Below are 11,897 nucleotides of genomic sequence, written 5' to 3' on the forward strand. Positions count from 1 at the left end.
TTATGTGAAAGACCAACACAAAGTGGCATACGATTGTGAACATGGCTGCCCGCCTAAACTTACAGGACAAACCAGGAGAGTACTGCACAAATCTGACCTCTACTGAAGTGGCAAGAAGAAAGCCGCAAGAAGTCCCGTTTGCCAGAAGCCATGTGGGGGAGACAGCAAACATCTGGCCAGATGACACCAAAATTAAACTTTGGCCTAAATGTAAAATGCTATGTGTGGCGGAAAACTAACACTGCACATCACTGTGAAGGGTGAACACACCATCCCCACTGTCAAACATGGTGGTGGCGGCATCATGCTCTGGGGGTGCGTCTCTTCGCCGGGGACAGGGAAGGTGGTCAGAGTTGATGGGAAGATGGATGGAGCCAAATACAGCCCAATCTAGGAAGAAAACCTGTTGGAGTCTGCGAAAGACTTTAGACAGGGGTGGAGGTTGACCTTCCAGCAGGACATCGACCCTAAACATGAAGCCAGGGCTGCAGTGCTATGGTTTAAAACAAAACATATTCTTGCATTAGAATGGTCCAGTCAAAGTTCAGACCTAAATCCAATTAAGAATCTCTGGCAAGATCTGACTGAGCTTGAGCTGTTTGGCAAAGATTCCAGTCTCCAGATGTGCATAACCCCACAAGACTTGCAGCTGTAATTGCAGCAAAAGGCGGTTCCACAAAGTATTCTCAGGGGGGACTGAATACTTTTGCACGACACACTTCTCAGGTTTTTATTTGTAAAAAAAACCCAATCATGTATCATTTTCTTTCAACATCACAATCATATGCCACTTTGTGTCGGCCTCCCCCCCATACATGCTCTGCCCTCATGTGTTGCATGCATGTATGTCTAGGTTACATGGAGCTGGAGAATCATGGCGATGTTTGCAGTCTATCCAGCCCCTGTGGGGGTCCAGTCGGCCGCTGAAGTGCTGAAGTTTCCCTTTGCAGACTCGATCAAGTACGGCATCCTGGGCGTTTCCATCGCGCTTCTCTTGCTGGCGTTGGCCCTGCTTGCATGGCAGACATTCAGATACTGCACACAGACTAATGCTGCATATAGACAACAAGGTACTGGTGAGCGGGGGTTGGATTACAACAACGCATGTCAATACTTCATGTCTGGCTAAAAAACTACTACAGAATACAACATGTCCAATGTTTATATTAGTGAACGGCGATCTGGTGTACTCAGACGGAGAGTCAAGAGCGGCTAGCAACTACTCAGGAGCTCCAAGTACTCGGGTAAGAGGACGTCTAAAATATCTGCCACAGCTGCCCCGGGGTAGCTACAGCTGCAGGGTAGGTAGAGGGTAGGAACGAAGAGCGACTGACAGGTGAGGGTAGGAACGAAGATCGACCGGTAAATCGAGAGCTTTGCCTTTCGGCTCAGCTTCCTCTTCACCATGACGGATCGGTGCAGCGTCTGCAGTAATGCGAGGATGGGTGAGGTTTCTGTGTTGATCTCCCGCTCCATCCTTCCCTCACTCGTGAACAAGACCCCGAGGTACTTGAACTCCTCCACTTGGGGCAGGATCTCCTCCCCGACCTGGAGGGTGCACTCCACCCTTTTCCGACTGAGAACCATGGCCTCGGATTTAGAAGTGCTGATTTCTCATCCCGGCCGCTTCACATGCGGCTGCAAACCGATCCAGTGAGAGCTGGAGGGCACGGCCTGATGAAGCCAACAGGATCACGTCGTCTGCAAAAAGCAGCGACGCAATCCTGAGGTCACCAAACTGAACCCCCTCAACGCCCCGGCTGCACCTAGAAATTCTGTCCATAAAAGTTACGAACAGAATCGGTGACAAAGGGCAGCCCTGGCGGAGTCCAGCCCGCACTGGAAATAGGTCCGACTTATTACCAGCAATGCGGACCAAGCTCTGGCACCGGTCATATAGGGAGCGGACACCCCGTATCAGGGGGTCCAACACCCCATACTCCCGGAGCACCCCCCACAGGACTCCCCGAGGGACACGGTCGAATGCCTTCTCCAAATCTACAAAACACATGTGGATTGGTTGGGCAAACTCCCACGGCCAGGACAAAAACCACATTGCTCCTCCTGAATCCGAGGTTCGACTATCCGGCGGACCCTCCTCTCCAGTACCCCTGAATAGACCTTACCGGGGAGGCTGAGGAGTGTGTTCCCTCTATAGTTGGAACACACCCTCTGGTCCCCCTTCTTATAAAGAGGGACCAACACCCCGGTCTGCCAATCCAAAGGCACCGCCCCCGATGTCCATGCGATGTTGCAGTCGTAACTTGACAATAATATTCTGTCTCAAGCCAGAACAATCAGCTGCAGCTAAAGCTTTAACTGTCTTTATTGTAGAGACTTGAGAAGTGGATCTTCTGAACACGCTGGTCCAAACCCCGCCTCTGTACGACCTTCCGTTCTTGAGATATGACAAAATTAAAACTTTACACGTCCATAACGTCGTCACCGTAAGTCACACCCACTTTTCCGTCACATCAGTTCCAGCCACATGTTTCATCTATAAGTGTACCAAGTTACAAGTTGTTAAGACATTTGTTTGGGTGCATATTTATGCTTATTGTCAACTTCAGACGCTCACTGAAGCGGCCGCGTTCGCCCTCCTGTGGCTGTTTCTGGAATAACACCAGAAATGTTCCAAACATTTGAAATCGAAATATCGCGTGAACCGTACGTTGTAGAGACTTGAGAAGTTGATCTACCCAACATAATTCGGCTATCCTCAAGACGCCGGTCCAAACCCCGCCTCTGTACGACCTTCCGTTCTTGAGATATGACAAAATTAAACCTTTACACGTCCATAACGTCGTCACCGTAAGTCACACCCACTTTTCCGTCACATCAGTTCCAGCCACATGTGTCATCTATAAGTGTGCCAAGTTACAAGTTATTAAGACATTTGTTTGTGTGCATAGATGAAGAATTCTGGACAGCGGCCAGCAATGCGTGTCATCAGGCCCGTCGACAGCCCTGCGTGTGATAGAGAGAAATGTACAAATAGTCCGGGGCAATCTGTCAGCTGGAGATTGCATTGGCTCTATTTTCAAAAAGTGAATATGAAACACAATACCCTGCTAGATCCAAGTCTTTCATGTTTCCTTCTACCCTAGCATAATTCTTATCATTATCATTACATCTGCGAGGATGGGTGAGGTTTCTGTGTTGATCTAGCTCTTCAAAATGTGAGTTGTGTTTGAGAAGGCAGTCACATTGTATTTGATAGTTGGCTGCTTCCTAGCATGTGACTCACCTCACCAAAGGTCCTGCAGAACGTTTGATTTGGGTCATGTTGAACCAGAGCTGGTTGAAAAGCATCATACATGACAAAACAATAGGAACCATTTTCAACACAGTCTAATAAAAATCTCCTTCTGCACCTGTTTCATATAAAATATATTTTTAACTTCCTTCTGGTTTAAAACATCACATTGTTCAGTGTTCCAGTCAATTTCTCTTGAGTCAATAGTCGGTGGAACTTGTTCAAACAGACACAGACTTGTCTGTCTACTTAAAAATTATATCTATAACTATTTAAACAAGAGAGTTAGACGTTTTCATAACCCAAATTAAAGCTGCTGGGGTGCTTTTCTCAGTATTAAAACCACTGATGGGCCTTTCTGTGTCCCATCATGCTCCCCAGTTGGAGACTGAGGCTTCGTTTACCTCCTCAGGATGCAGCCGGACAGACGGACACGTAGCAGAGGAGGCCAGCGCTAACAAGGTAGCACACCTACACAGTAACATACTGGACACCTAGTCAGCTTGTTGCCTATGCTACACATAGCATACACGTAGCCTATTGTGTATGCTCCTATTGCACCTCTTGGACCAGGTGGAGGGATCGCTCCGTTTCTCCATCTATTATGACCGGCTGCAGTCCCAGCTTGTGGTCACCGTGATGCAATTGGAGGGACTCCTGGATCTGAGCCAGAAGCTGAGCCTCCAACCACTTGTTAAGATAAGTCTCATGTGGGCAGGTTCGGAGGCAGTTGAAGTAGAGCATTGTACTGATGAAGAGGTAAATATATTTTTATGAATGATCACACATCAGTGGCGAACAAAATATCTACAGTACCTTTGTCCCTTTTGCTTACCTGGCTAGGGAGAAGAGACTCCACTTGTCCTGTGGCAAGTATTGCAGGAGTGGAAAACTCGAGTTGTGAAACACAGTTGTAATCCTCTGTTTGGAGATCAGTTCAGCTGTATTCTACATCAGCATATGGCTCTTGAGCACGTCAGCCTGAAGATGCAGGTAATGGTATCTCCAAACCCATCTCTCCTTCATGAAATAGTCTAAAATCCATAGCACAAATTCATCCATCCAATTCCCAATCTTCTGCCCATGATGATTCTGATTAAAATCTGATGGAATGTGTATGGATTAAATTTGAAAACTACTACTGCACTTTCGGCTTGTCTCATGAGGGGTCGCCACAGCAAATCAAAGTTTTCCACTTCCCCCTGTCCTTCGCATTGTCTTACCCAACACCAGCCACTCTCATGTCCTCAAGGTTCAAGGTTACTTTATTTATACCCGAAAGTAGATTTGTTAAACATCACATCCATGTATCTTCTCCTGGGTCGTCCTCTAGCCCTGTTCCCTGGCAGTTCCATCCTCTGCATCCTTCTACCGATATAGTCCCTGTCTCTCCTCTGGACATGTCCAAACCATCAAATTCTGGTCTCTGACCTCGTCTCCAAAACGTCTAACCTTCACTGTCCCTCTTATTGTCTTATTTCTAATCCTGTCCAATTTGGTCACTCCCAAGGAGAACCTCAGTATCTTCATCTCCTCCCCTTCTAGCTCCGCCTCCTGTCTTTTCCTCAGAGCCACCGTCTCTAAGCCGTCCATCATGGCTGTCCTCACCACTGTCTTGTAGACCTGTCGCTTCGTCCTCTTTTTTTTTTTTTTTTTTTCCTTTTACCTTGTCTGCATTCGTGCTCCACAGTGACGCACATAACGTCAGTCACTGCTGGAGTTCTATGCAATTTTTATTCTTATAGTGATTGTGACCGTCACCTGCCCTCTTGGCAGCCTAGCCTATTCCTATTTTATTGATTTTATTACCTGCTTACCGCCGTAGAGGGCTGTGCACACCGCAGTGAACATACAACATGGACAAACAAAAAGTGACAAATACACAGTGTTCTGAGAAGAAAGTGCAATGGATTTATTTGTGCCCCTTAATTCTACCCCTTCCATCCAATCATCACCAAGAGTTGTCCCAATACACCAGGTTCACATTCGTCTCTAGAGGAAAGTATGGATCACCAAGTTCTCAGATCTGAGGAAAAAGAGAGAGAGCATAGTGAGAGCCACAAACACTGACCCAGCAACCTCCACTGACTCAGAGATCTGTGTGCGGGGTTGACTCTCTAAACGAGTTTTAATAGGTGCTGGAGTGGTGGACCTGGCATGCGTGAAACCTCCACCTAAGAACGGGGCAGCCATCCCGGACCCAACAATGGCAACATAAGCCCCCAGATCACCCCAAGCAGCCACAGCAACCCAAGAACGACCACCATGGCCCCACCAGAGCCACACGCAGAAGAACCAGTCCAGGGCCCGGGGGCGACTTACACCAACACAGCCGACGAAACCTAGGCCAGCGCAGCGGCACGGGGCACAGCGGGCCGGCCTGGCGCCCCACCAGCACCCAACACCAGCACCCTGTCGCTTCGTCCTATCACAGAGCACACCTGATACTTTCCTCCACCCGTTCCAGCCTGCCTGCACACAATTCTTCACCTCCTTTCCACATTCTCTCCATCGCTCTGCACCGTTGATTCGAGCCACTTGAAGTCATCTTCCTTCTTAACGTCTATTCTTTGTAACCTCACGATTCCCTCTGGGACCTTCTAATTTACACACAGATACTCCTTCCTATCACAATGTCATCTCCAAACATCATATTCCAAGAAGCTTCCTGTCTCACCTCATCTGTTAGTCTACCCATCAGCAAAAAGGGGCTAAGCGCTGATCCCTGGTGCATCCCACCTCTACACTAAACTCCCCTGTTACTCCTACTGCTGTTTTGTGATGTGTCTGTACTTGTATGTTTTTTGTATTTTGTCATTACTGTTACATGTAGCACGACTTCACAGAGAATAATTCCTAGTCAGTGAACCCTCACTGATAATGGCAATAAACACCTTCTGATTCTGATTCACTGCTCCGATACATGTCCTGAACTACTCTGACATACTTCTCTGCCACTCCAGACTCCCTCCTGCAGTACCACAGTTCCTCCCTGGGTACCCTGTCATAGGCTTTCTCTGGATCTACAAAGACACAATGCAGCTCCTTCTGACCTTTCCTGTACTTCTCCATTGCTAGCCTCAACGCTAACATTGCGTCTGTGGCACTCTTCCTTGGCATAAAGCCATACTGCTGCTCACAAATACTTACTTCTGTTCTTAGTCTAGCCTCAACTACTTTTTCCCATAACTTAATTGTATGACTCATCAGCTTTAGCCCTCCAGAGTTTCTGCAAATCTGTATGTCTCCCTTTTTCTTGAAAATGGGCACCAGAACACTTCTCCATTCCTCTGGCATCTTCTTCCCCTCCAGTTAAAAGCTCTACAGCTACCTCTTCACTCGTGCCAATATTTGTCACTTCCTGGTCCACAACAGGTGCCTCTACTCCCCTTTGTTCTCTCTCATGTTCCTCATTCATTAATTACTCTAAATAATTCTTCCATCTTCCAACACACTACTGGCCTCTGTCAACACCTTCCCATCGCTACCCTTCATCACTCTAACATGCTTCATGCTGAACATCCTTCCTGTCTCTACCCTTCATCACTCTAACACGCTGAACATCCTTCCTGTCTCTGTCTCTGTCTGTCCAGCCTGGACAGATCCTTCTCTCCCTCTTTACTATCTAACCTTCATACAGGTCATCATATGCCCTCTGTTTGACCTTTGCCTTGCATCTCATCTCCCTGTACTCCTGTTTACTTTCTTCTGTCCTCACAATGTCCCACTTCTTCATAGCTAACCTCTTTGCCTGTATACACTTCTGCACTTCCTGGTTCCACCACCAGGTCTCCTTATCTCCTTTCCTTCCAGAAGACACACCCATTACTCTCCTACCTGTCCCCCTGATCACCTGAGCTGTTGTCTTCCAGTCTTCTGGAAGCCTCTCTTGTCCACCCAGAGCCTGTCTCACCTCTTCCCTGAAAGCCACACAACACTCACTTCTTCCTCTCCTCTATTTCCTTCACCAACATGCCCATTGAGGTCTGCTCCAATCAAGGGGCAGAAATGTGCATCTCGGCTTTCTGTGCCATTTATGCAGAAGGTAGAGCATTCGTCCTCCTGATAAATCCTAAAGTGCAGTAAAATAATTTGGTCATTTGGTAACAGGTAGATGAAAATATACATAAAATTGTGATGATGTTGCATCCCTGACATCTTTGTGTTGTGAATTAGATGCAAAACTACACCACCGACCATTAACTGATAGACCACTTGAACTCACTTCCTCCTGCATCACTACAATACATTTCTTTTATGTCTGAATCTGTCTGTGTGCAACTCAGGTCAGAGATTTTGATAAATTCTCCAGACAAACAGTACTCGGAGAAGTTAGGGTTGCTCTCGGTCAGCTCAACATCTCCTACCCCCTGGAGTTACAAGAGGATCTGCAGATCCCCCATAAGGTAAAGTAGGACACCATGGAATCGCACATATGAACTCAAAATGCCTTTTTGAACAAAACCCAAGACTCATTGTGGGCGGCCGTCTGTCTGGACCAGTTGGGTTGAGAAAGACATAGGTAGAAAGACAGAGAGACAATGACAGAGGGAGTGACGGAGACAAAGACAGGTAAGAGACGAGTAGAGTTAAAACATTAAGACAGGGAGAGAGCGTGATAGAGAGAGAAAGAGAGAACAGGAGCAGACAGAAACATAATGTATTTGCCCGACAACCAATGATTTACAACATATAAGCTGCAGACGATCAACTGACTAAAGAGCTGCTATATAAATGGTAATGCTAACAATAAGGATGTCCGAGTTTACAGCCACAGGTCCAGGTTCTGCAGCGCCAAGGACAGAAAGACCTGCAGACTGACACAAATAGGGACACACCGAGGGAAAGAGAGCAAACAACTACAGGGAAGGAAGAGGGATGAATGGCATGTATGTATAAAATGAGAATAACCGGATGGAGATGGAGGGGCTCAGTGTGTCAGCAGTCTTGGCCTATGACAGCATATCGATATGGATTAACTATAAACATTTGCTCCGCCTGTTGGAGCAGAAAAACCCTCCTGCGAGTATAAGTATCTGAACCCTTGACCAGTTTTCTTTAGCACTCAAGCATCCTCTTGGATGAAGGTGAAACGTCTTCAATCAAGCTTGAGCAAGTCCAGTTGATTCTTTGGTTTTTGCTCTTCGTGATGTACCGTGACCTGGGTGACTGAGACTCTACACAGACATTGCAGAAACCACATATTTTCTCTTCTCTTGCTATGAATGAAAGGGTCATCCCTTTGCTCTTCATGTGGACAACCTTCTGCCGGAGGCTTTTGGTCACTTTAGAATGGCTCACCACCACTTTTAAAGTCAGTCAAGTCTGAAAAGTTAGTCTGCCAGTTAAACAGGATTTGTTAGATAAATTACAAAATTACCACTAGCTGCCAGATAAAGACCAATTAATGGATGGTATCAGAAAATGTTCTCTAATTTTGATCTCATTAAAAAAATTCAAAGTGTGCTTCAGCATCCAGTAATACAGGATTACCTTGAGATGCGAGTATAATTTGTTCCTGGACCAAGCTCGGAACCCAAGTTGCTCCTATCTCAATTTTTCCCATATAAATTAACCAGAAACATTTGTATCCGTTCCATCTAAAAACACTCAAATCATTGCTAATAACAATGTAAAACACATGTATTTAATCGCTATATAGATACACACACACAAAATGAGTGTGCAGTTGGGAGGAGGGCGGGAGGGAGAGAGAGTTTATACCATACCGTAATTACTGTATATAAAACTCAGGAAATATGCATAAAGAATTGCTCTCATATACTCCTGTTTCAGATATAACTAAGATCAAGGCGACCTTGAAAATTAGGAAATTGTAGGTCTCTAATTTTGACTGGCCCTTTTTTTTTTTAAACCGCTGAATTCTTTAATGGGGCTGCATAGATATCTCTATACTTTATATAAATATATATTTATCTTTTCTGGACAGGATCTTGTTGGAGAGGTGCTTCTGTCTTTAAAGTTCCTTCCTACCTCTCAGAGGCTTGAGATTGGACTGCTCAAGGTCAGGACTGTCTTCAATGAAATATGTTCAGACGCAGGTAAATAATGGCCAGCTTCTTAAAAACTAAGACACGCACATACCACCATCAGATACAGCATGACATAGAGATGGTTCCTAATATATTCTGCTCTTTAAAGCCCTGCATGCTAGGATCAGTGTTCAGTGCAACCAGTGCAAGTTGAGGTACCAGAAATCCTCTCTCGTGGCCCGTTGCCCGGTTACCGTCTTCAATGAGGTCTTCTTATTTGCCCTACCAGAGATACCTCTGCAGCAGTGTAAAATCTTGGTTTCTGTGTATGAGACTCACATGATGAGCAAGCCAACCAAACATCTGATTGGACAGTTGACTGTGGGGAAGAAGAATAGTTCAGAAGACAGACACTGGAGTATGATGATGCACTCGGTCCGCCAGCCAGTAGCAACGTGGCATGGCCTGCTGATCTGACCGAAATCCTCTCCTGCACTTCCTGCATGTCAAAACTGTTTGAAAGCTCTGTCGTTTAGGTTTGGATGCTGTACACAATACTCTTATGTGTTCAATGCAATTATTATGCTTACTAAATTGCTGCTGAAGATGATACCTGAGAGACCACCTAGGTAAAAGAGTAACTGAGTGTGTGTGTGTGTGTGTGGGGGGGCAACAGTTTTTACAAGCGAAGCAAACAATGGGTAAAACACTTCATGTATCTAAATATATAGCGTAAAAGTTAAGTAAATGCTCCTCTTAGACAGGATGTTTTACTATTTGTACTGTAATACATGCTACTGTTTGACTGTACTTGTACTCTAACATTCTATCTAATAAATATATTCATCATCATCAAACAGAGGATATATTTCTTCTTCCCTTTTATTTAAAGTGGTATCCAAACGCTCATATCCAAACGGTGAGTAAATAAAGTTTATCATCTCTTTGAACAGCTTCTTTCTGTTTAGCAATGGTGCTGACCAATTTTCTTTACATCTTACCACAGACATCAAGTCTCCCGATACCATTATTGGTTCATGGGCAAAAGTTGCAGACCGTTTGACTCTTCACTGGTAGAACGGTGGAGCACTCAAACCTTTGGCTACTTGGTCTCCTTATCCTTTAAACCTAAATTACCTTCAACTGAAAGAGCACTAAAGAGCTAACTAACCTTTGCACGCCTTCCTTATTACTTTACTTTTGTGTTATCCAGAGGTTAAAAAGCAATACCAAAATAAAAGCCTGTTAATAGAAACAGTGATAAATAATTCGAATCTTGTTAATAAGCCAATAAATTAAAACGGTTCAATAATTACTCAAAACAACTATAAACATTTACTATTTAGACTATTTGTTTTGAAGGGCACATAGCTTGTGTGGCCCGGCACCAAACTCGGCGTGCTAGTGCCACTCAAAGGGTTTGAGATTTTCCCAGGTTTACACAGACAGATACGAAGTGCTGAAGATTTGAAAAGACTGTGTTCATGGTCTCACATGGCGAGCCTTCCCAAAGAACCTTGTGAGAACCAGTGACAAGTTAGGACGACACAGGAAGAAGATCACTCCTCTGCTGAATATTGAACGTTTTCTAATGAACTGGTAGGATCTATCCACATATTTACCAAAAATGTGGAAAAAGGATCAAAACAGTGGAAGAAAACGGACTTTTATTCTGATATTGACAGAGTGTTCAGTCTTTTGCTGAACGGTTTTTGAGTTGTATGTTTTATATTTTTAGTTTGAACACCATATTCAAGTTTGACTGCAAACTGTATCAAGAGCTGTACAGTTGCTGACTATTTGGTTTTAGTTTGGTAACACTGTTAAAACTGTTAAACTTGAAGGGTACTGAAATAACTAAAAGGTTAACTCAATTAGATTAAAATGTAATTTAAACTAAAATAACTAAGGTTGCAACCTATAAAGTAAAAATCTCTTAATACAAGAAAGGAATTATTTATGTTTTATGTTGTCATTGTTTTTGTCCATTAATCATTAAATAAACTGCCGGCATTAGTGGTTCCATTTTTAAGTGTTAACTTCAGTTCAGTTTAAAAGAGCACAATTTAGTTTTCTTTTTTCTTGTGGTTGTTCCTGTGCATTTATGGATATTTACAGGGAACTTTCAGGGAAGGCTACAATTAAAAAGGTAACATACTTCTTCTTTCGGCTACCACAACAACAAGAGAAACTGATGAAATAGCAGAGGATCCCCGTATAAGGAATACAACGTACAAGGTACAATTATTTCTCAGTTTGCCAGCAGAACCTTTAGTTCCTTTTCATCCAAAACGATAGGGCACATGGCATTAATTTGCCTGCTCTCAAAGAGACTACTTCAGTAAATATATGGGTTTATTAGTATATTTGTTTTTATGACTCAATAAATATGTGCTTATTTTTCCAATATACATTAGTGTATACAATGTAGACGTCACATAATTTTTGTAGTACTATGTCCTGGACTTGTGAAAGGAAATGCAATACATGTTCAGACCACCTGGGGGCGATGACAGACAGGAAAGGGAAGCCTGTTTGGGGTTACCTGGTCTGTGGAAGAAGTTCAGTGTATGAATAGACGCTGCTGTGGATTATCATGCAGGTGGGAAACAGGACAGAATCTGAATTAATAGCATGTGATAGCTACT

At 44.3% G+C, this 11,897-nt stretch overlaps 1 protein-coding gene across 1 annotated transcript; it reads left to right on the forward strand.

The window, feature by feature from the left end:
- Window positions 1–874: 874 nt before the first annotated feature.
- On the forward strand, window positions 875–9,726 carry syt19 (synaptotagmin XIX). The gene is made up of 8 exons (XM_068739905.1): window positions 875–1,070; window positions 1,171–1,301; window positions 3,644–3,718; window positions 3,830–4,015; window positions 4,100–4,249; window positions 7,543–7,662; window positions 9,207–9,318; window positions 9,419–9,726. The coding sequence occupies exons 1-8, from the start codon at window positions 875–877 to the stop codon at window positions 9,724–9,726; spliced, it is 1,278 nt and encodes a 425-aa protein (XP_068596006.1).
- Window positions 9,727–11,897: the final 2,171 nt, after the last annotated feature.

Source organism: Brachionichthys hirsutus, chromosome 5 (genome assembly GCF_040956055.1).
Source record: "Brachionichthys hirsutus isolate HB-005 chromosome 5, CSIRO-AGI_Bhir_v1, whole genome shotgun sequence".
In the NCBI taxonomy this organism is placed as follows: domain Eukaryota; kingdom Metazoa; phylum Chordata; class Actinopteri; order Lophiiformes; family Brachionichthyidae; genus Brachionichthys; species Brachionichthys hirsutus.

What these genes read in the sequence shown, in the direction of transcription:
- syt19 (XM_068739905.1), top strand. Translation starts at nt 875, where the DNA reads ATGGCGATGTTTGCAGTCTATCCAGCCCCTGTGGGGGTCCAGTCGGCC. An exon ending in AGGAGGCCAGCGCTAACAAG is followed by an intron (nt 3,719 to 3,829) that starts GTAGCACACCTA and finishes CTCTTGGACCAG; the next exon opens with GTGGAGGGATCGCTCCGTTT. An exon ending in ACGTCAGCCTGAAGATGCAG is followed by an intron (nt 4,250 to 7,542) that starts GTAATGGTATCT and finishes TGTGCAACTCAG; the next exon opens with GTCAGAGATTTTGATAAATT.